General features: G+C 35.1%; 1 protein-coding gene across 13 annotated transcripts; it reads right to left on the reverse strand.

The window, feature by feature from the left end:
- CEP44 (centrosomal protein 44) lies at positions 1 to 25859 on the reverse strand. Of its 13 annotated transcripts, none has more exons than XM_086703842.1 (13): positions 25292 to 25859; positions 23978 to 24086; positions 23031 to 23062; positions 17892 to 18030; positions 14371 to 14518; positions 13071 to 13217; positions 12128 to 12250; positions 9517 to 9687; positions 8258 to 8464; positions 7441 to 7516; positions 1594 to 1718; positions 1303 to 1340; positions 1 to 544 (listed from the first exon to the last, which is right to left on the reverse strand). In XM_086703842.1, the coding sequence occupies exons 4-13, from the start codon at positions 17978 to 17980 to the stop codon at positions 502 to 504; spliced, it is 1167 nt and encodes a 388-aa protein (XP_086559968.1). In that variant the 5' UTR covers positions 17981 to 18030; positions 23031 to 23062; positions 23978 to 24086; positions 25292 to 25859; the 3' UTR covers positions 1 to 501. The 13 variants fall into 13 exon arrangements, 11 of the variants coding, with proteins under 11 accessions (XP_086559968.1, XP_086559969.1, XP_086559965.1 ...); XM_086703843.1 differs by having other exon boundaries at positions 22994 to 23062; XM_086703839.1 differs by having other exon boundaries at positions 23766 to 24086.
- Between the last annotated feature and the right edge of the window lie 2 nt (positions 25860 to 25861).

Consider the following 25861-nt stretch of genomic DNA (forward strand, 5'->3'; position numbering starts at 1 on the left):
TTTTTGATTAACATTAAAATTATATTTTTATTTAATTTGCAATGAGCATTTTTGATTTTTCATTACAACATATTAGTCAGTACAGATGGCAAGATGGTATGCACGAGAGCCTCCTGGGTACAATATGCAAGTCCCAGCTGGAGTGTTTCCAACAGGATGTAAACCATGGTCCACAAGCCTCTACTTTAAAAAACATATTACTTAGCACACTGCCAACAAATGTCAACACAAAAATACAGTGCTATAATGACTTCACTCTGTAAAAGACACGTACTGGCACGTAAGTTTTCCTTAAAAAAGTAAAATACAGTAAAGCAGTGTAATCGTAGCATAAAAATATTTAAGTATTTACTCAATATCGAAAAAAACTCATATACCAAATGGAATTCAAAAATTCTTCATAAAAATATTGCAGTATGTTAAAATTTATAGAAAATCCTTAAAATATACAACATGTACAGTAGCCAAAGTCCTAGAGAAGTTCACGCAGAAAATCTATAATTAGTGATTTGGACATTTCAGTAACTCTGCAGTTTCTTCAAACCTGAAATATAACAAATAAATAATATGTTAAGTAAAAAAAAAGTCATAATGAGGCATAGTATTTAAGTGGCTGAAAATTATACTTTTGAGCCCAAAATAAATTTCCTACTTTTCTTATTTACAGGTATAAAAAATAAATTAAGTATATACCATGGCCAGAGGGGAGAAATACCACTAAAGTCAATTATGAGTCTTTAATTCTTAGAGCCTGAGTTATTTTAGTACTTATGAAATTTCAAAGCAATATAGTCCCCTGAAGTAGGATGCTGCATAATCATCTTACACAAGTTCATTTCATATTTCCTTTCAACTGCTTTTACTATTTCATATTCGTATAAGACACAAGTATCATTTTTAGTATTATTTTACCAATAACTGAAAGACTAGCAATACTTTAACAATACTTAAAATGTCTCCAAACCATCCACCTACATATATTTAATATTTTGATAAATCAGTTATCAAAGGTAGATAATACTTTTGATTAACTTCAACCAGAAATATCTCTGCACTGTTTAATCCTACAATTAATTCCATTAACAATGTTTTACATCACTTGTTGGAAACCAAAATAGTGACTCATCTCACAAACACATAACTGTAGGGGGATTTATTATCCACTGGAGTCCTGAAGGAAATTCCACACCTGATTGAGAGACCTTTAAGGTTTGAAACACATATGCACTTTCTATATATACTGTAATCCAATACAACTCCCTACAGAGAAATGAATTTCTGTTCCCCCTCTCTGTTACTTACATTTTTTTCATCCTTTCCATTTTCTGGATTGTTGTTTCCTTTAATTTAAAAAGCAACAAATTTAGGCGATTTCTCAAAGTAAACCATCATCAAAGACGGACCGTGAACATATAAAACAGTCTAAAACATTGCATTAAGTACTGTTTACTTATCATAAAGAATTTTTACGAGAGATTAAGATTTACAGTTTCGCTATTTTTCTTGCCAATGCATCTACAACCAAATCTAGTGCTTGCTTATTCTCCTGCCCTTAGAAAGGAAATCATCTAAGCAGTTGCCAGTTTTTCTTACCTCTGAATTCTCTTTCAGACCACAGTAACAAACCATTGGGGTTCTGGGAATTGAATCTGATGACACTGTACTATAACCAGAGGATAGAGGAACACTCGTTTGCCTCTCCTCTTTGCCTTTTCTATCTGTGGAGAAATTAATGTTTAGGTTATCTTCACAGTGCAGTCACATCTAAAAATTTTATTTGTAAATGGAAGAAAAACAGACATTTTAATATAAAATGGCTACTGGTATTGACCCAGATAAATTGTTATTATTCTTTTAAGATTATACCTAGAGATCTAGATGTTAAAAACTGGCCAGTAAAAATTATAAAAGGTACTACTTATCTTTATCCTGATAGTCCTGATAGCAAGTAGGCAAGCTCATAATTTATTTTTAAGTATCAGCTACTGACTCATGAATATTCTTTTCTGAAGATGGTTGTAACTATTACTAATGCTGAGTATACTTTTGAAAAATCAATAAAGATTCCCTCCTAAGTTAACCTGTATGGAAAAAACAATGCCTAAAATTCAGGGTTTAAAGATTTTTTCTTTTTTCTAAAGAAGTGAACAACTTTCCACCTCGTACACTGATACCATTCATGCGACAAAATGATGGCAAGAAAATGATGTTCTATATTTGACTAAATCAAATATAGAACATCACTTATAAGACATGTTACTATTAAATCAATCCCATTAGCCCTATGTTTTAGTCAAGATACATATGACCGCAAAATCAAGGCCAGAAAAAAAAAATAAGCACCCATTTAAACTGGTTTACATAAAGACGGTTTTATTGTAAGCCTACATAGACAACCTCAATTAGGGAAAAGGTATTAGCACCTGAAGACTGAAACAACTGGAAAGACTTTTACTTTCATTTCACACAGAGCCAGTCTCTTTTGTCTACTTCTCTTACCTATTTACTCCATACATCTGCTTACTTATCAGCATGAACTTGGAAGAAAAAGGCCGGCCTAGCCCAGGCTCAACATCTTGACTGACTTAGTATCCTAATTCCAAATTCCCAAGGGAGAGAAAATGCTCTGGCTCAACACCTTTTGAATTGGCATTCCCTGGATTAGGTGTTTACTCTTGATTCAGTTGGTCAAGCTCAGGGATCAAGATCACATAGTACAATTTTGAAGATTATCTATACCCAGATCTTTTAACAGGGGCTTTTGGCAATAGGTAATTTCAAGGAATAACCTGAAACTAGGCAGGAACTATATCTACCATTCCCTAATCTTGGATTATTTTCCATGGATAGAGATGAGTATCCTTGGAAAGAGCTGAACATTTTTTAAGCTGTTCAAAAATAATGAGGTTTTAAGTCCTAGGACAGGAAATAAGAAGTGGGAAGACAGAATGGAAACTGAATGGAAGGTGAAGGAACAGCTTTCTGCTCTGCTCTCTGGGGCCTAGACTTGAAAGTATCTATCTAGCCTTCAAGGGTATATACCTCACAATGGGAAAAAGCTGGTATTAGGCAGGCTATGGAGGCTATTGGGAAAGCCACATAGGGCATTCCAGAGATTACAGAATGGGACATATATAGAACACAAGCCATATTTTAATAGCCAGATCAATGAAGTGTGTATTACTTTCTGTGATGATTTTTCCTATTGCTTTCCTAAGTCTTTAGTATACAGTCTTCGTTGTTTATTTTATTTTATTTTTTTTTCAATGTTTATTTATTTTTGGGACAGAGAGAGACAGAGCATGAACGGGGGAGGGGCAGAGAGAGAGGGAGACACAGAATCGGAAACAGGCTCCAGGCTCTGAGCCATCAGCCCAGAGCCCGACGCGGGGCTCGAACTCACGGACCGCGAGATCGTGACCTGGCTGAAGTCGGACGCTTAACCGACTGCGCCACCCAGGCGCCCCAAGTCTTCGTTGTTTAAACATAATGGCTTTTAACTGTGCTATGGGAAGTTGAGAAAAAATTTGGCAACTAAGTTCAGGTTGGAAAAGATGGGGTGCCTGGGTGGCTCAGTTGGTTGAGCGTCCAACTTCAGCTTTAGGTCATGATCTCACAGTTCGTGAGTTCAAGCCCCATGTCGCGCTCTGTGCAGACAGCTCACAGTGGAGCCTACTTCAGATTCTGTGTCTCCCTCTCTCTCTGCTCCTCCCCCACTTGTGCTCTGTCTCTGTCTCTCTCAAAAATAAATAAACTTAAAAAAAAAAAATTTAACTTCAGGATGGAAAAGAAAGGGAAGAGTAGTAGTCCCTAGGGCAATTATTGTTTACAGTTTCAGAGTCATTGCCAATAGATCTCTATGAAGAAAGGGGATCTGTAAGATCTAGATTTTCTAGCCAACTTCCCATGACCTTTAATCTTTAACTGACAACTTTGGAGAATTACCTTACTGCATTAAGAGAACTAGTTAGGTCCTTTGCCATTTAACTATGCAGGTATCTCCCGCTTATCAAAAGTTCACATCATGCCACTTTGCTTTTAAAGAAGATCCACATTAGTACCTGTTTTTGCTAACCAAAAGAAATCAAGGAGGATTTTCACTTTTTTTGAATAAAGGCAAAAAAATGAAAATAGCATTCAGCACTTGTTTCACAGCAAGTTATTTTAGAGGCATCACACACCTGGAGCAGCGAGAGTGGCCCGCAAAGCTCCTTCCCTGGGAGTTACACTCAGCATCTCAGCATCAAGCCGCCATAGCTTTGAACTGTTTCTGTGAGCAACTGCTTTATCGGGACTTATTTTGTGCATCCATTGGCAAGATGTGTCCTAAGGCATCAAAAAAGCCTACAAAAAGTTATTTTTGAGGTGTGGGAATGCTCAAAATATTTTCCCTATAAATTCCTGGTACTACTTTGCTTTATGCATTTAGGCTTATGAAAGGTTTCATGTTAATGCTCCTCTTTCCAATAGCGGGGAAAACTAATTTGTAAACCAGTCCTTCCCAATCAAGGGAAAATATGTCCGACTGATATTTGGATATTTTGTCTTAAGTATTTCATACATAATTTCGTATTTTCAAAAGTGAATCCATTTTTCCCCAACTGTCTCCTTAATTCTCTATTAAAGAGTACCGACTATGTACCCAATCACACAAGTCAAATACAAGTGGTCCGTTTTGACTTTTTCTCTCTCTTTCACCACAACTTCTATCAGCAATCAAGAGCTATCAATTCTAACAACTAAGTAATTTTTTTCTTAATCCTTACTATCATAGCCTTAGTAGACACCCTCATTATTCTGAAATAAAGGATCTGAAAGACGCTTCAAATTACCGCCCTTTCCTGTGTTACTTTCCTATAATGTACCACTTTTCTGTTTTAGGATGATTTCTCTGAAATATAAATCTGATTGTATTTACTTTGCTAAAAATCTATGACCCCATATGAACTCCATGATTTTATCTTTCTACTCTTCTGTTTCAACTTCCTTCATATGCCCACATGTACCCTTCCTTCTAGTCATACTGGATCCATACACTTGTGACACTATAACTTTATTAATTTTTTTCTTATGAGGAAAAAGGCACAAAAAAAGCAAAGCAAAAAACAAAGAGCATTCATGGTCATGGCCTATCCAATAATTAACAACCAGGTCACTGTATCCCCAACTGAACATAATTATTTATGTTCATAGAAAACCATCATATGAGGTCACTTCATTACCTTGATGAAACAAACAAGACCAACTCTGTCATGTCTGAATACAGACAAGGACACCATGTAAGCAGCAAACACGCAAAGGACCAGCTATAGTGCTCTCCCGACTAATACTAAGTACTTCTTTTCCACTGAAAATTTCAGCATTCATTCTTATCATCACTCATCAAAGTGTTCCCGCTTCCTAACAGAACACAAACTAGAAGAACGCTCATTTTAAACAGTCTCCAAAGGGGCGCCTGGGTGGCTCGGTCGGTTAAGAGTCCGACTTCGGCTCAGGTCATGATCTCACAGTCCGTGAGTTCAAGCCCCGCGTCAGGCTCTGTGCTGACAGCTCAGAGCCTGGAGCCCATTTCGGATTCTGTGTCTCCCACTCTCTCTGCCCCTCCCCTGTTCATGCTCTGTCTCTCTCTGTCTCAAAAATAAATAAACGTTAAAAAATAAAAAAATAAACAGTCTCCAAAATCACCCAGTGTAAGCACAATCCTTATAATAAAAGCCTCTCCTCACTGATTTTTTGCCAAACACAGAGACGCCTTACAGCCCCCCATGGAAACACTATTTCTAATAAAGGGAAAACAAATCTGAAACTTCTCAAAAACCATTCCCAACTTAACATAATCCTAAAATGAGATTGGTGAATTATTGCTCTCAACTTCCAAGTGAAATCAAACTCTCTGGTTCCATGTAGCATGCATATTTAAGGGACAAAGTGTAAGAATTTATAAACTTAACTCTTTTAACTGATCACTGTTAGATTATAAATTTCTTGAGACCATATATTTATCTTGTTCATAATCTACAACCCATTTCAGATGATGGCCTATCTGCCTATCACTCTAAGTCTTAGTACATTGGCTTATATTTGGTTATGTGTTAACTCAATGGCTTAAAGGTAGGTCTGTAAAAATGTTAATAAAATTATAATTGTGAACATGCAAAACCAAACTTGGAAAAGGCAAGCGTTTGCAAATAGCAGGCATTCAATACTCTTACACTACATAAAAAAACCGAACGCCATTATATACAGATATTGGAGCTAGAAGTACAGACCTAATTTCTGTCTGCTATGCAGATCATAAGGTAAAGATCCTGACCTCAAAGATCTGAGTTGAGCTTTGACATTTGTTGAATAAATGAATGAATGATAAATTTGAAGAGGAAACATTTACCAAACCTGAAATCTGTAGTCTAATAAATTTATTGCCTGAAATAACACTTCAAATCATTATATAGTAACCTAATCATTGAAACTGTCCTGCCATAAAACTGACATGTATACTAAATATGTAGTAGTTAAGAGAAAACTTCAGAGCCAAGTTCCCCAGATTAAAATATGCTCCATTATTCAATTGCTGTGTGGTCTTTGGCGTATTTATTTAATCTCTCTGTACCTCAGTTTCCTCTTCTGTAAAATATGGATAATTACAATACTTGAATGTTTGCTTTGAGAATTAAATTTGTTAATACAGCAGTTAAGGACAGTGTCAGGTACACAGTACTATAATGCTGGTGTTGTTATACACAGTAGCTGAAAGATTTAATGATATTAAGCATCCACAGATTTTAAAATGTTTTTTTGTTATGAATTCTCAGTTGGACAAAATATCTCTTCTGCAAATATGATTTAATTATTAGCATAAGACAAAATCTCGAACTTTGTCTATTCAAAAAGTATAATAAAAAATAAAAGCTATCACCAAAAAAAAGCCCAGAAATATTAGCTTTGCTGCTCAGTCACAATGAAAATGTCAGTAATCCAGTGGAAGTAAGTGATATGGAGAAGACATTATCATCATTTAACTGATTAAATTCAAGAGGCTTGTAATACATTACAGGTTACTGACAAATGTTTTTTTTACTTATGTTATTTACAGAGGTGGAAGCTATCATAAGTTTAAATTAAAAACTCTGGAGTTCCATGTTTATTCTAGAGCATTTAGCAATTAAAAGAGTAAAATAAAATGCCTCTATAAAAGTTTGCAATTTTGTACACGGGACTTTATTCAACCACTACCTCGCGTAAGATATGTAAACCGGCTTTATTAAGCAATCCTTGGCTTCAGTAGTCCATAATTTCAATACTGTCTTTTTTCCTAAGAGATTTGCAGCTTCTAAAAAATAAGGCTTGGGACTATTAAAATTATCAAATACCTATAAAAATCATCTTCCTGAAAACTCTTTACCTTACCACCAATACCACTGCCATAATATTACAACTTACCAGAATTCAGAATATCCAAGTCATTACTGGATTCATAGTCTTCATTCACTTGACCAAAGTTTATATATTCATCATTCTGGAATAATATAATTTAGTATTTAGAATAAAATGAAAAGTGTTCTCATTTTATATTCTTACTATTCTATACTATATTCTGACTATTACTATTCTTACTATTAAGCATAACAGATAACAAGATAAATGTTTAAATTTTAATTGTTTGTAAAGCAATACATAAATACCACTATGAATATGAAATAACCTTTCAAATGTGGAAGCAGAGGTAACATTCTTGAATCAACTAACTTTACTGTTAGGAAGCAAAGATAGACTAGAACCAGAAATTGAAATCCTAAGCAAATCAAAAAAAATTTCTCAGACTTCATAAGGCAATGGCAAATTTGGTAACTGTTTCCAGGAAATTTATAACTTGTAAATAAGAAAAGGAAGTCATAATTTTAATTGTTCCTGTTCTGTCCACTTTTTTCTTTTCACTATAAAAATAGGATCTTTGTACAATTAAAGAATATAATTTCAAGCTCTTCATAAAAATCAAACATTATCGTACCTTTTTTTAAATGCTTACAGTATCAACAGCTCTAAAAGCTGAACCTACAGAGGCTTGCCAGATTATCTCAGTTGCTAAAGAGAAAAACAATAACCACAAATAGCAGCAACAAAATGGGCTATATCTAAATAGGGCCTCATTTCAACTAAACACTTTCCCATTACCTAAATATTCTTTTAGTTTTTCTAAAAGAATACACACTTAACAATGTATCTGAGATATCCCATAAATGTTAAAGATAGGAAATACCTTTTTAGACAAAAGCATTTCTGTTTCAAGAAGAGTGACACGACTTAGAAGATTAGCCCAGGTTTTTTCATTTACCATCACTTTTCCTTTCATTTTTTCTTCCAAAGAGTCTAATCTACTCTCTACCAAAGTCAGTTTCTTAAGTTTTTCTTGGCATTCAGCAAGCATAGTCTGTAGTGCAGTAATCTCATGATTAATTTTAATATCCTAAAATGATTAGAAAGGTTAAAAATTGTATTAGACAGACTGAAATTGTTTTAAAAATCAATGTATTTCCATTTCCACGGCGTTATTTCAATAGTTATAACAGGCATACAGCATGAGAGTTAAAAGACTATGATCTATACACGCAGAATGCTCAGACACTGAAACTACCTCTTCTGAGATGTGTGACCTTGGTGTTTCAATTTATATATAAACGTGTGTGTGTGTTTGTATGTGTGGGTATATATACACATATATATATATATACATATATGTGTATATATACATATATATATCTCCAACAGTTTGTACTTCATATAGCTCATCTGAAGATTAATTCTGCATGAAGCTATTAGAAAAGCACCTGGTAGTATAATAAAACTATCACTAACTAGCTATTTGTAACAGCACCCAGCACAAAGCTAAGAGGGAATGACCAAAATATGACAGTGCTTTGAAACTGTTCAGTTTGCTATTAACAGGAAATCAGCCAAATGACCATGTGGTAGTTTTTATAAATGCCAATTATAAACTGCGGTGTATAGAAGTTACAAGAAATAGAAGATAGAAAAGGAAGTCAGCAGAGCAGTATAGATAAGACACTATAAGAAGGTCTGTGGCAATAAAGTAATAGAAAAGGTATTCTAAAAGTAAGAGAAGAAGATAGCAAGGGCCCAAAAAAGAAAATAAAATGGCAGGAGGGAGTGTGCACCAGTTTTTTCCATTCTTTAATGAGAGGGATAGATGATACAGAACCTTCACTGTACAAAGCAGTGTATTTCTGTCTCTAACCAGACTTTAAATTCCTTGAAGCAAAGTACTGTCTCTTATTCATCTTTGCATTACCCATAACACCTGGCCCCGTACCCTAAACATAAGCAGCAAATAGTATCTGTTGAATTATAAACAGTAGACTTACTTATTCTTAAATAAAGTGTTGTGTCATAAGTAATAATGCAAAAAGCTAGAGATATTCCAAAGTTTAGGTGCTGAAGTAATCATGTACGTCCAAGTAAGAAATACAGGCATCTGATAAAGAAGTCCAAAATTCTTACTTGTTGTTCAGACTTGATTTCAGGGAACTTTACTTCAGGAACCCTTATTTCAGTAGTCTTTAAGTCACACACATCAAATGCTCCACTAACATCTGTTACTGTACTTCTCGTATCTTCAGGAATGTTAACACCATCTTCATTATACAGGTGACGGATCACCACAGCTTTTGTCTGCATAGAGAAAAATATGTCAGAGCTGCTTCAATGTTCTCCTCATACAATTATTTTCAACATATACATAATTTTGCAGAAGAAATACCTTATCTTCCCTTTAAAATTTATGCAAGTTTAAATTATAACAGTAAGGTATATATCAAACATTGATTAAACTGTTAATATTACTAATATTTTATGATGATGAAATTGCAGTTATTATTTTTGGAGCATTCTTACATAATAGAAAAATTGAAGTAACTACTAATGTCTGGGATTTGATTCATACTGCTTCAGAATTGGGGGGAAGATGTTGGAAAAGTGGTTATAATAAAGATGAAACAAGATTAACAAGGGGTCGATAATTTTCTGATAGTGGGAATTGGTACTTTTATAAATGTTTGAAACATCCCATAATAGGTTGCCACATAATTCACATAAATAATCAAGAATTGGCTCCGTGAGTAGGACCCATTACAATATTTTTCTATTAAACAAACCAGAAAATATCAGCTCTTCAGCTAACAATTCAAAATTAATAATGACAAAAGTCCTGAGAATAAGGCATTAGGTCAAACTATGCATTCAGACAAGACTCTCCTGCCTACCTCCTTTACCTTAGACTGCATATGCACTATAAAAATATCATATAATGTAACACAGAATTCACAAATCATACTCTACAGAAGGAACTGGGAAAAGAGATAATTTGTTTTAGTACTGACTTAATCTCTAACTGTAAACAAAGGAATGTACTTACTGATTCCAACTTTTAATATTAAAATTTCTGATAAAGATCCGATGCAACTGATTAAAATCTGACTAATAACAAACAATACTTTAAGAAAAACAAGTCTAATGCCGTGAAATTTTACACCTTTCTTTGTTAGGACAATATATATTACTACTCAGCCCCAAAACTAAAATAGAAGATTGAAAAATACATTTAGTTATATCAGCTTATATTTAGTAAGTGCTTATAGTGCCTGTACTAAGAACAGGAAGGTTAAAAAAAAAAAAAAAAAAAAAGCAGTATAGGGATGCCAGGGTGGCTCAGTTAAGTGTCCAACTCTTGGTTTCGGCGCAGGTGATGATCCCACAATTAGTGAGACTGAGCACTGGGTCAGGGTTTGTGCTGAACATGGAGACTGCTTGGGATTCTCTTGGTGCCAGCTTGAGATTCTGCCCTCTCCCTCTGCCCCTCCACCACTTGCATGCACTCTTTCAAAATAAATTAAAAAAACATTTTTAAAAAAGGTGGAAGAAATTTCTTGTTTATATTAATTCTTATGTATTGGGGAAAGATACTAGATATAAACCACTTAAAAATTAGAAAATCATATAAAACTAACAAGAGTTAGGTAAGACAAGTTATTGATAGGAGGCGCCTGGGTGTCTCAGTCGGTTAAGCGTCCGACTTCAGCTCAGGTCATGATCTCACAGTCCGTGAGTTCAAGCCCCGCGTCGGGCTCTGTGCTGAGAGCTCAGAGCCTGGAGCCTGCTTCAGATTCTGTGTCTCCCTCTCTCTTTCTGCCCCTTCCCTGCTCATGCTCTGTCTCTCTCTGTCTCAAAAATAAATAAAAACATTTAAAAAAAAAAAGTTATTGATATAAGAATGCTTTTCCTACAGTAAAATGTCATTATCTGTTATAGAGGCATACAAGTAGCTTTTTAATAGATTGTTGTAACTCATGTACATTGTACTAGGAAGAAATAATTCTCTGGATTTTACTTCCACCAGAAACTATTCACATCCTTTATCTAATTGCATGTTGATTATTTATCTGATATTCTATGCTTTAATCTCAGAAATGGTTTGCCCCAAAAGGAAGATTGGTAAAAGTATACTGATCATTATAAAGTAATACCTTGAACTCAATTTCTCTTGGAGATAGAAAAGCTATCCCTAAATGCATGGGACTCATTAAGCCACAAATGCTCAGAGGAGACAAGGGTAGGTAAATATTTACTAACAAAGAGAAAATATTAAAAAAAATTTACCCAAAACCAGATTATAGATTTAGGGACTATCAATCACTGGATAATATACACTCATGGTACAGAGACAGGAATTTGTGCAAATGAATTATCATAAAGTATCACTGTAACTAATGGTATGCTCCTCATACATTTCCATGTTTTAGAAAGACTAGATACATAAATAAGAGTACATGTCATGACCACATTATACAACCTTCCCAAATCATCGCTATTCTATCTGGGAAATGAGGCAGATTTAGGAAATAGAAATGTAAAAACAAACCTTGTTCATTTTACATTTCTATCTTATATGAGGACTGTTCTCCAGGTAATATACAGTATACATTGTCAAAACTCCTTAACCAAATCTGACTAAAAATGTTTTACCAGCTACTAGTCAGAAAAGTGAATCTTGTACATTTGATTAATTAGGTAGATAAATCTTTAACACCTACATATTTTCTTAGTATCTTCCTACCTTTCCTGAAGTCATAAATCTGCCAGTGATATCAATGCCAACAGATTCTGTAGATGTCTTCTCAGTGTTTGAAGAAGGTTCTGGCTTAACAGAACTGATTTTCTTTCTTTGTTGTGATGGAATCTAAAAAAAAAAAAAAAAGTACTGAGACTAAATGTACGTGAAAGCTGACATTAAAATTATATAATATTTAAATTACATTATTTGAATTTTCATATATGAAATATGACTGCCAAATTATAAATCTAATGAGATACGTCTTCTGAAAACTAAAAAGTAAGGAAAACGCATTGTTTGAACTGTTACCTTAGCTAGTAGCTCAAAGTCACAAATTTGTAAAAACAAATGACCAGTAGTTAATAAACAGGTCCATCTGACTCCAAAGAATGATCTCTTTTTTTTTTTTTTAATTTAAATTCAAGTTACTTAGCATACAGTGTAGTCTTGGCCTCAGGAGTACAACCCAGTGAGTCATCTCTTACATACGTCACCCAGAGCTCATCCCAAAAAGTGCCCTCCTTAATACCCACCATTCATTTAACTTACTGCCTCACAACATACCTCCCCTCCAGCAACCCTCAGTTGGAGTCTCTCTTTTTCAAAAAAAAGTTTATTTATTCTGAGAGACAGAAAGAGCGAGTCGGGGAGAGGCAGAGAGAGAGAATTCCATACAGGCTCTATTAGTGCAGAGCCTGACGTGGGGTTTGAACTCATGGAACTGTCAGATCATGACCTGCACCAAAGTTAAATGCTTAACCAACTAAGCCACACAGGTGCCTCGGAAGTGACCCGTATTTAAAGCAAACATCAGGCATAAGGTTGCCTAAATCTGTGAACAATGCAGTAATTGTACTTACGTGTTAGTTGGCTATCTAGAGTATTGAATTTGTCCGCTAAAATACCAGGCAACTTAGAGTAAGTTAAAATCTATTAATAAAATTACCTTCTCAAAACTACTCAATTCCTTGTGCTTTTTCATCACACAATTCAAAATATCACAAACAATTTGGATTTTCCATTCTGCAAACCCACACTGGAGAAACTGCTTTTTTGTCAAAACTGGTTTATAATTAAATTGATCACGAAGAAGCTGTAAAGAGGAAATAGATAAAAATCCAAAACGATAAATGGTCACCTGGTCAGGAATGTAATACCATCTTCAAGAAGGAGGATCAAGGCATTAGATGGAGGTACTAAAGAGATTTGTAGGCATGGTGGTAGTCAGGACCAGTTAGGAGGTATCCAGGTAGAAAATGGGCAGCCAGGAAGTAGCAGAGAATAGATGCATGTCCAGGGAGACAACAAAATACACTTAATGATCAAAAGGTTCAAATATCCTCATAGGTACTAGAAAAACTCCTTAACTTAGTAGAAAATAAAGAATGCCATACCAGAGGTTAGAAAACAACAGTTGTTTAGTTGTTATTTGTTTAGTTCTTCCACTATGTGATTTCTTAGGTCAGTAGGCCTCTGCGTTCCAATGTTTCATTTGTAAAATGAGAGAAACAGACTAACTAGACCACCAATTTTCAAAGCCTATGCTCTAGAACCCTAGGATTTCTTAGAAGTGCCTCTTAGTCTTTCAAGGAAGCTGCTGGTGTTAGAGGCAAAGACAGGGAAGATTAAACAGAGACTCTACACATAGAAAAGATCCCATGTCATTAAATGTAAACTCGCAAAAAAAAAAACCAAAAACAATTTGATCTGATAAATGGGTTTTATTATTTTAACAACAGTTTGAGATAACCACTGCTTGAGTAAAAATTAATAATGATCAGAAGGAATTTTTTAATCATGAGATTAAGTTCAGTCCCAATATAGTACAAGTATAGATACTAGAATAGATAGAAAATATGGTCCCAGACGTCAAGGAACATGAAATCTCAAAGCTATAGTTCTTTCTTACTAACAACTAAGTTACTCATAATTCTACAAACCACAAAATTTACTCAACAGTCACATTTCTAACTTATGCTAACATGCCAAATTTTACTAAAATTTGATATAAAAAGAGTAAACGGTAACCACAGGCAAATGTTTACCAACTGCAATTTATTAGATTATAAAACATAAAGGGGACTTAAATTATATTTTGATTATAATAGGAACTGTCTAAATGAGAAATGCATATGAAAATACTGTCAACTATATGTGCTGTACACGTATTTAAGGAGTTATTATAAAACATTAATCTTAAAAAAATCATTATGACTTCTGAAATAATGTTTCATACAATCAAGTACCTTGTAGACAGTATCTATAAAGCGTAAGTCATTCTTCGCTATGAGCTCTATATTGGATTCCATCAGAAGTTCTGCTACATAAGGTGAGTATGAGGTAAGTGAATAGCTGATGATGGGCAAAGATGCAGTTGTATCTCCCTTTACCAAGCTATTAGGAAGAAAAAGAAAAAGTTTTAAGGAGCATAATTCCACAAAGTTAGATAGAAAGGGAAATGAGATGCCGATAATTTGTAAGTTAACGTTATAGCCAAACAATTAGGAGATACACAAAACTCTTTTGATTCCATCTCCTACTCTAAATCCGTATAGCCAGATTGCTATGAAATAATAGCTTATTTACTTATTAGTTGGCATTTCAGTAATAGTATGGTCTATTCACCACAGTATTTGATGTTCCAAAGCTTAGCCTTATTTGATCAGTCCATTTTCTCTGATTAAACAAATGTACCACCTTATAGTGCTCCAGTACACTTTACAGTTTGGCAAACACTTGTTACATTACCTCACTTGCTCTTTACAATAAACCTGCAAAGGTAAAATATTATGAATTTTAAATTACAGAGAGGAAAATAGGGCTAGAAACTGTAACTGGGCTAATCAGTTTGCATCTTCCATTTATATCAAGCTCATTAGAAATCTGTGCCTTAGATTACGTTAATTCTTCCAGTCTAGAAAGGTATCCCATTCTTTCCTACTTGTCTGTTATTCACTATGAACTATTTGTCAAGTTTCAAGCCATCCATAAAGCCATCCTCAACTTTCTGATCCAGACTGATCTCTTCCAGAATGAGCCCCAGGGTATTCAGTGTTTGATGCCTCAGGTTTTGTCTTGTACTGTTTTCTAATTGTCTACACATATGGGCATTATTTTCTCAATGTGAAATACCTTCACTGATTCTGCCACAACAAAGCAAGGAGGTATTTGTTCAATTATCCAGTTACATCTGTTCAACTGAAGTAAAAATGTGCTTACACAAACTTGTTTTTCCACAAAATTCAAGACAAAATTTTCCACAAAATTCCCCATCGTCACCCAATTTTTTTAAAAAAGGCAGAGAACAAGTACATATTAAAATTACATTTTATTTTTCAGTACAAATATAAATCCTCTTTTATATTTACAGGTATAATAATATTTTACCCAATGATAAAACTGCTGGCAATATTGTCTGTTAGTTCAAAACAGGAAATGAGAACAATACTTTTGAACAGCAAAATCTGTCCATTTTATGCGCGTTATGACTAGAAGATAGCCAGGTATACATTTAATACCTCTTGTTTTTTGGTTGTTTTTGAAAGTTAATTTTACTTTGAAAGAGAGAGCAAGGGTGGGGCAGAGAGAGAGAGAGAGAGAGAAAGAGAGAAAGAGAGAGAGAGAGAGAGAGAGAGAGAGAATCCCAAGCAGGCTCCACGCTGTTAGCACAGAGCCTAACATAGTCCTCGATCTCACAAACCGTGAGATAATGACCCGAGCTAAGACTAAGCGTCAGACACTTACCTGATTGAGCCACCCAGGTGCCCCTAATACCTCTTGTTTTAACTCAAAAATCTTTGTTATCTAGTTTCTGAGAACTTTGATTAGACATTGTAAGAAAACATATTACAAGTTGGCATACTGGCCTCCCAAAAAATCAGATGCTGAAAGAAAACATTTTCAAAAAATGGGTAAGAAATAGAAAGAATCAAAATATGTGTGGGGGGAGTATGTATGAGTGTGAGGGGGGCAATCTGAAAAAGCAGCAGCAAGCAGTGTTATCAATCTCAATAGTCTCTGCAGAGTTACTATGTTGTGAAATAGTCTAAAAGCAATTGTTCTTAATGATACTCCTGAGACAGAAAATCAAATGTTTAAATGCTATACTCAAAAGACAGAAGAATTATCAGTATATTTTAGAAGTATTCCTATCCAAAATGTGTCTTAAAATGATGCTTAAAAGTAGTAGGAAGAAAACTTGGCTACTCAAACTGGTTAAATCCCAAAGACTAGAAAGACTAGATTTCCCTGTTTAAGGAACCAAGACAGGATTAGTACATACTATGGAACACCTTCTGTTTCTCACACAGAAGGGCTATAACAGGTCATCAGAACTCAACTTTCTCCCCACTCTCCTCACTATCCTTTCATTTGTAGCCATCTCTTGGAGTTAACTCTCCCCAGTGTCCAACAGAACATTCATTCTTGTATGTAAAGCACATTACTCCAGGATTCTCTTTTTTATTGTTTTAACCAAGTTTCACTCCACTCCTTGAACATATACCTAATCTGGACTTGTCCACTGATACTAAGTCATTGAATAAATGTCTAATTACCTGCTAATATGTACCAGGCATAATTCTAGATATGGGGATACTGCAGCAAACAAAACAAAGTACCAGACTTCAGTTGTATCCTAGTGGGGAATATTTTTTAAAAATTTTTTTTAATGTTTATTTATTTTTGAGAAAGAGAGAGAGCATGGGGGGTGGGGGGTAAAGACAGAGAGGGAGTCACAGAAACCGAGGCAGGCTCCAGGCTCTGAGCTGTCAGCACAGAGCCGGACATGGGGCTCTAACTCATGAATCATGAGATCATGACCAGAGCAGAGGTAGGACACTTAAATGACTGAGCCACCCAGGCACTCCCAGTGGGGAATATTTTTAATCAATAATCCCAGATAAGAAGAAAAAGGAAATATAGGACAGAAGATGACAAGAGTACCATTAGGTTAGCATGAATATAGAAGGAATGCATGTTGCTACATTTACAAAGGAAAGCAGTCATATTGGAAAAGCAGAAACTAAAGCAAAAGTTTCAAAGTGGGGTCTATTAAATGAGTTAGTTTGGTAACAATATTTGAGCATGGTGTACGTTCTCATAAGCAATCTATTAACTAGAATCTTCCAAATCAAAAAGAAATATCATCCAACCCAAAATATGAGAGGATAGAATACTGTATAATTAATGAAATCCATTATATTATTTTTTATGAATTTAAAAGTTCTACAGAAACTATGCCTTACACTGGGGTATATATTGTGGTTCTACTTCTAAGAACATATTTTAAATCTCTTGAGTTAGATACAATTTTTCATTAATTCATACTTAGTAATAAAAAACCTCCTGTAGTTACTTGCTGTCTAAAATATTTTAAACATTACAGGGAAAATTTTCAACTGACCCAGATAAAACCTGTCTATTTAAATACCCCCCCTTGGGACGCCTGGGTGGCTCAGTCAGTTGAGCGTCCGACTTCGGCTCGGGTCACGATCTCACGGTTTGTGGGTTCAAGCCCCGCGTCGGGCTCTGGGCTGATGGCTCAGAGCCTGGAGCCTGCTTCCGATTCTGTGTCTCCCTCTCTCTCTGCCCCTCCCCCATTCATGCTCTGTCTCTCTCTGTCTCAAAAATAAACAAACATTAAAAAAAAATTAAAAAATAAAAAAAAAATAAAATAAAAAAAAATAAAATAAATACCCCCCCAATGTCAAATCTTACCTCAAGTCATTGCCAAAAAGAACACAAATAACTTTGATACATAGCTTACCCTACACAATCCACTTCTTTAGGATAATTTAGCGAGCGAAGCACTTGTTCTAAGTTCCTTAAGCTTCTTTTTAAGTCACCAGTTGCCATTATTTAACATCACATTCAGCTCCAGCTTTTGAAATGATCTGATTTTTCACCTAAAATTAAAAATCCATAAAACACTGGTTAGGTCTGTCTATTTCTGAATCTTCTATTTTATTTGCATCCCTTATAGGAACTAACCATATTTATCTTAGCTATTTCTCTACTAACTTGACTTCCCTACTGGGCTAGTACTGTCTTCTATTGACAGTATAGTATTCCTGAATCTAAGATATGCTTTTACCCTAAATATTTTTTCCTTACAAAAAAATGTTTGCCTTATGTTCATGTTTTTAAAATATGTCCCATGAGGGACACCTGGGGGGCTCAGTTGGTTAAGCGTCCGACTTCGGCTCAGGTCATGATCTCACAGTCCGTGAGTTCGAGCCCCATGTCGGGCTCTGTGCTGATAGCTCAGAGCCTGGAGCCTGCTTCAGATGCTGTGTCTCCCTCTGTCTCTGCCCCTCCCCTGCTCATGCTCTGTCTCTCTCTGTCTCAAAAATAAGTAAAAACATTAAAAAAATAAAATAAAATATGTCCCATGGTACTCTACCAAATACTGTATTTTGAACAAAGTGCCATTTGGGAGGAAACATGAACTTGAGATAATCTCCAGCAATGACTATTTTAGATGCTTATAAAGGTTACATTTAAAAAAACCCATAAAAAATGGAGACAAGGGAATTTATCACAGATTTAGTCATTATTCCCAGGGCTTTGACCTCACATAGTCGCCAATAGGATGCTTTGTTTAAAAAATAAAATGACAAGTTAAAAAAGATTCAGGATTCGGCTGGTAAAATATGGCAGATTAAGTGCATGTTATCTTCATTTCTTTTCTTTCAACACTGCTAAAATGAAAGTAGATGATTAAAAGCCATGTATACGCACCAGGGCAAAATGAACTAGAGGGATTCCACATGACAGAAGTACTAACAAAATTTTGAAAGACTGAAAGCAGATGAAGGAGTGATAACCAACCTAGCAGAGCAGAAACAGGCTAATCCTATCTATTTACAAGGAAACCAACAGCAGCAAGATAGTTTTAGAAATAAGGGGCCCTTAAATGCTTAAGAAAGGCTAAGGGATAAGGCCAAGGGGGTTGAAATATGGATGATGATTTGAAAGTCCATGTAAGGAGCTGCTAAAGCTAGAATTTTACTCCCCCTGCCCTCCCATAATGTGTTCAGGTGAGCAACTACCTGTTTCCCTGGGTTTAGCAATGACTTAGATAGTATCAGAGCACAATCAATAAAGTTTTTAAAAAATGGTAAGTTGTACTTCATTAAAATTTAAAACTTCTTTTCTATAAAAGACATTATTAGCAAATGAAAAGATAGTCCACAGACTGGCAGAGAGTATTTACAAAACAAATACTGAATAAAAGAAGTGTTTCCCAAATATACAAAGAACTCTTATAAGAGTAAGAAAACACCCAGTTAAAAAATAGGCCAAATAGCTGAACATACATATCACCAAAAATTATATACAGATGACAATAAGCATATAAGAAAACACACTCAGTATTACATATCACTAGGTGACTGCACATTAAAAAAAAAAAAAAAAGATACCAATACACACCTATTATAATGGCTAGAATCCAAAAAACTGGTGATACCAAATGCTTATGAAGAAACAAAAGAGACTCACTTATTGCTATCATTTAGTCATTTTGGAAGACAGTTCAGCAGATACAAAACTAAATGTAGTCTTACCATACAATCAGCAATCATGTTAACAAAGTTTTCACTAAATAGAATTGAAAACACAGGTACATATAACATCCTGCACCTGAATGTTTATGGCAGCTCTATTCATAATCACCAAAAAATGAAAGCAGCCAAGATGTCCACCAATAAGTGAATGGATGAAAAATGTGGTACATCGATACAATGGGATATTTATTCAGCAATAAAAATAAATGAGCCATAAAACCACAAAAAGATATGGATGGACCTTAATGCATCTTTCTAAGTGAAAGAAACCATCTGAAAAAGCTACACACTGTATGAGTTTAATTATATGACATTCTGGAAAAGACAAAACTATAGTGAAAATAAAGACTATAGAGATCAGTGGTTTCCAAGGATTCAGAAGGAAGAACACAAGTTTGAATAAGTAAATATAGGGGAATTTTTTAGGATAGTGAAGCTATTCTGTATTATACTGTAATGGTAGATACATGACATTATGCATTTGTCAAAACCTATAAAACTTTATAGCACAAAGAGAACCCTAATGTGTATGACCTTAAAAAACCATGTAAAAGCTAGGAAACTCCAGGAAAGAATGCAGACTGTGACAAGAAAATCAAACCATATTACCAATGTGTGAAACAACCTCATAGAAGGCGTTGGATGGAAAAGGTGCTAACTTTGGAAATGAGTGGAGCTTGAGAGACTAAAGACAAAATCAACTGCATGTAAACACTCTACTCTAGTTTATAAGATGTTTCCCAAGGACTTATGAGGTAATTCTGATACTTCTATGCATATACCCTGGAATTGAAAAATTAAGTAAATAGATGGTAGAATAGGAGTCTGGTTTCTCACTGCTGGAGTGGGAATTTACAGATTAGCAAGGAGAGGAGACTAGAATGAGCCATGCTTACCTAATGGATTAGTTAGAAACATCAGTATGATGAACTCATGTTTGAAATATCCGTACGATGAACTCATGTTTAGCTTCACATAGATATAGATAGTTATATATCGAAGTATTTCAAGACAGCTTAGCATACACATTTCGTTTCTCTGCCAGCGGGAAGTGATTGAAAGCAACAACTCTCCAGCAGTAAAGAGCACACCCAGCATTCAGGTGTTGGTGTGTAACATTGTTCTCCAGTAAAAGGAACCAGGACTCCCTGGAGAAATGGTCAATTCTAAGACTGGGACAGAAAATTTGTAAGATGAGCCTGAAACTTTATGTAGTTCCAGAAAGTAAGAAAGTATACACAAAACGAATCAATCCCAAATTGGTGGGGTATGTCAAAGGGACACAGGAGACAAATGAAACAGTTCCCAGTGGTCAAAGGTGAAACTCTTTGAAAGACAAAAGTAATTTAATAATACTGGATTAAATGCAAAGTATGAGCAACACAAAAATTGAATTACTATACTTCAATGCATCAACAAATAAAGGAGAAAAGTGTTATTATTTAAATACATGTGGAATAGGCATTTCATAAAATTCAACATTCACTAATGATATAATACTTAGGACGTTAAGAATAGAAGAGAACTGCCTGCATTTGATAAAGGGTATCTACAAAAAAAAAAAAAATACAAGAAGAAATAAAAGGAATAAAGACTCAAAAGGAAGAAATAAAAAGATCACTATTCACAGATGACATAATTGTGTATAAAAAAATACAAAAAATAAGTGAATTTAGGATGATTGCTGGGTACAAGGCCAATATATAAAAACCAGTTGTATGTCTCTATATTCCTCAGTTAAAAAATTTATTTTAAAAGTTATATGTGTAGAAATCAAGTAGCCACAAACATCACAAGCATGTGACTAAGTCTAGAATAGATATGTAAGACCTCAAAACAAAAAAACATAAAACTTTATTCAGATATATTAAAGAGGCCCTAAATAGAAAACTATATACTTGTTTAAGGATTGGAAGACTCAATAAATTGATCCATAGGTTCAATGCATTCTACCACCCCCACCCCCACTGAAAAAAAAATATCTAAAGGATTTTTTGGTAGACACTGATTTGAAAATGTATATAGAAGTGCATAAGGTAAAGGATAACTAACACAATCTTGAAAAAAAATCAAAATTGGAGGACTAACCACTGGATAGCAAGACTCATTGTATAACTTAAATTTGAATTCGTGAAAATACGTACAAATAGAACAATGGAATGGAAGACTCCAGAAAAATGACCATGCATATATTGACACTAGAATTATGACAAAGTTGATTCTTAAGAAGCTATGAAGAAAGGATGGTCCTTTTCCATAAATGGTTCTCTGTCAACTTAATATCCTGATAGAGTAAATAAATCTTGACCTCTTAATGTAAATGGTACTTCACATCTTTTACAAATTAATTCCAGGTTTGTTGAAGATCTAAACATAAAATGTAAGACACCTAGGCTTGCTGGAGATCACAGAGGAGAATATCTTTGATCTTCAGATAGAGAAAGATTTCTTATCTTAATGACTATTAAAATGAACCCCATTAAAATTAGCAACTCTGTTCATCAAAAGACATCCTTGAGCGTGGAAAGACAAACTATTGAGAGAAAGTGATGTTGTCGATAATGTAAAACCAACAAAAAGATGTGTATCTAAAATATGTAAAGAATTCCCTTCAGAGCAATAAGAAAAAGAAAGACAACTCAATAGTAAAAAAGGAAGGAGACCTGAACAGGAACTTTACAAAAGAGTAAATGTGAAAAAAACAATCAGTCACATTTATCATTAGGAAATAACCAAAGGAAGCCCAAAATGTGGAGCTCTAGAACATTTGAAACACAGTGCTGGGAAAGGGTAAATTGGTACCACTACCTAAGAAAACTTAATGGTGATATCTACTAAAGTTGACATATACTGGGACTATGAAATAGGAATAAAACTCCAGAAAATATATGTTACAAACAGTATGTGTGTGTGTGTGTGTGTGTATATATATATATATATATATATATATATATATATATATATATATATATATATACACATATATATATATATATGTATACACCAACAGACTAAAACAATATTTGTGATTTTAAATAAAATAGGTCATTTTTGTAAATCTCAAAGAAAACATCATGTAATTATATTTTTAAATGACTCACTGCATACTTGTAGGGCTTTCATTAGATTCTCAAAAAACATTATTCCCAAAAGAGACTCATAAAATAAATAAATGTATTGGTAGGTAAATAAATGTTTATGAACGTTTGCTAGAAAGCGCTAAAAGGCTTCTAAACTGTAAGTAGTCAATCAGTAAGGCAAAGGTCAATAAGGCACTTAAAAATATCTATTTGTAACTGACCGTGGTCATTTCATAGAAGGAAAATATATAACAATACCTTGAAAAATGAATCCTCTGGAAATGAAGCTCCTTTAAAATGAAGTCATTACATTAAAAACAAAACAGAACAATTTATAAATCAGGCAGAGATAGTATAATCTTCCCCCTCTCCCCCAGTCAACAGTCCAGCAGTTGCCCAGGATACAAATCATCTCCTTACACACTTTCTCTGTTATCTATGCATATCTAGATTTGCAAACTCCTAAATTTAGTAGGTTTTCTATTTTAAGCCCCTAGCCACACAACTCTGTCCCCTTTTCTCCCCTCTTTAGGAACACAGTAACTTCCTGTTGCAAGACTCCTCTCCTTTAGCAACATGGTAAATAAGATGTTTTTGAATACAATTTTATACACTTATACTTGGATTTCAGTTTGTGTTTTCCAGCCAATCAATTACTTCTAAATATTTCAATTTTTAGGCAGAGGGAATTTCAGGTACCATCAAATGAGAGATAACTAGAAAAAGAGGAAGTGATCCTGAAATCACATTATACAAAATACTGGCCAAGAAAATACACCTTATTTAACATCTTTTAGGATGACCTGGGGATAAATCGATATAGGGAAGCAGTAAGAGAGATGACTTCCAAAGTCCAGCCTTTACTTTCCTGGGAAAGAGGAAGTGGTAACTATTCTGCTTGTAACTGCAAAAAAAACAAACAAACAAACAAAAAAACCACATTCTTAGGTACTGTATAGGCCAGAATATTATTGCATTAAGTTCCAGACCCACCTATTTTAATATGATTCTTCTCCTGGTAACTTTTCCTCTAAGACATTCTATAACTTTAATATAAATGTATCTGTTTTCAAAAACTTCCTTTAATTCTTCTAGATGTATATTCCATCTTTCTACTGCATGCAACTTTGCTTTATTTAACACTTTGTGGTATCTTTCCTTTCTCTGAAGTCCTGGAACATATCAATGTCTCATATTATTTCTACCTCCGATAATGGAATTTCTGACAACAAAGTATGTCCTTGGAGCACATCCTCTTCAGTACCAGCAGAATAAATATTTTGAAGAAGAGTAAGATACAAGTACAGGTTGAATCTGTAGGTGAAGGAGGTAAGTAATAAAACGGGATAGAAAAAATACAGGGATAAAAAATTGTGAGTATTACACACACACAAAAATCACAGCTACTGCTATACATTGTCATGAAAGACTGCTAAATCTATTATAAAAATGAAAAACACTAAAATTAGGGTATTAAAAGAAGCCAATCTACAACTTAATCACAGTTTAGCATAGTACTTTCAGAAATGGAAAATAACTTACTTTTTAAAAAACTGATTAACATTTTAAATTTATAACCCTTAACAAAAGAAATTAACAGAAAGGATCTATTACTCTGCTATTGTAGTATAAATTCAATCATTAAGATGGAATCAATGTTGCTTCCTCTAGAGAGTTTCTCTACAAGTCATATCTGCCCAACAACTAAATTTATTGGGGGGAAGGTGATGAAAACGAAATCGATGGCAGTTTATGATTTTTAATCTAGTTTACTCGCATTGCTCTCACAGGTGTTAAGTGATGCCTCCCAATGGAATGCCATTGAACTCAGTGATTTTTGTTCAGAATGAACAAGTACACTGACTTTAACGATCATGGTTCATGGCTAAGAGTTTGTGACATAGCTTACAACACTAAATAGTATCTAAAACCGTGAATCAAAAATAAGAGGAGGAGTATATGTGAGGAAAAGCTAGGTTTATGAAATTTTAGCAAAAGATAGTAAGGGCAACGCTGCTCTGCAACAGGGAGAAAGATCTGGAAAAGGGAAAACACTAAGAAAACAGAAAAACAGGCAGTACGGAACAAGAATAGAGCTCTGTAGGACTGCTGTGTTCACAGCTAAAACTGTCAGAACGTTTGTGGGTTATTTTAGCAAAATAGCGTACCCATAATTTCGGAATCAAATGCCAAGACTGATATTTTCCCTGAGGGGAAAAAAATCGGAAGTTGCCTAGAAAGATACGGAAACCCAGGGAAATGCGAGCAAAGAAAACTCAACTACCTTCACCTCTTTCTTCTAGCCAGCCCTTCGGAGGAGTCGGATCAGAGTTCAGTGGTTCCGAAAGAACGAATCAGTCTGTAACTTCCCAGCCCAGACCCTAAACTGTAACCTAACCTGAGAGAATTAGCTTCCGCGATTCTTCCAACTTCGCGGTTTATCAGAAGGGTGTGCCAGTTGAGTATATAAGCAAGGGGTCTCCTCCCTCCATTTGATTTAAAAGGATGAAAACGCAGACCTGGTCATTCGCTCCCGCCCGTGGTTTCGGTCAAGGCAGCAGGAGAGGGGCTTCCCCTGCTTAACCTGGGGCGCAGCCTCGCCAGCAGCCACCAAGCAAACAAGTGGGCCCCGAAGGCCTCTGGCCCCGCACAGCAAGGACAGAGGGAGGTAGCATATGCGACCAGTGGTAGTCAGTGGAGCCCAGACTCCAGCAACGCGTCGCTGTGTCCCGACGCCGGCACCGAGGCGCACCCCTCGCGACGACCGTTTGTATTTAAACAGTGGGTCGCGGCGCGCCACGCGCCCGGCCAGCCCTTCAAAGCGGCAGGCTCCTAAGTGCTTCACGATTCCTCGCTGCAGATTCCACACTACTTTTGTCCAGACCCCTGAGGTGACTGACTCTGCAGAGGGGCTTTTCAACGACCAGTCCGATCCCAAGTTACGGATTAAAAGTTTGTCTAGTGTTCAAGCTCAGAGGGGCTCGGGCTGCTAAGCGAGAAACAGGGAATCTATAGCGAATCATAAACATCGGGGATAAAAATGCTTCTTCTTTAAGTCTCAGAACCCGAACGTCACTTCCGGCAACAAT

This window comes from Puma concolor, chromosome B1, assembly GCF_028749965.1.
Source record: "Puma concolor isolate L17-30 chromosome B1, mPumCon1.1.hap2, whole genome shotgun sequence".
Taxonomy (NCBI): domain Eukaryota; kingdom Metazoa; phylum Chordata; class Mammalia; order Carnivora; family Felidae; genus Puma; species Puma concolor.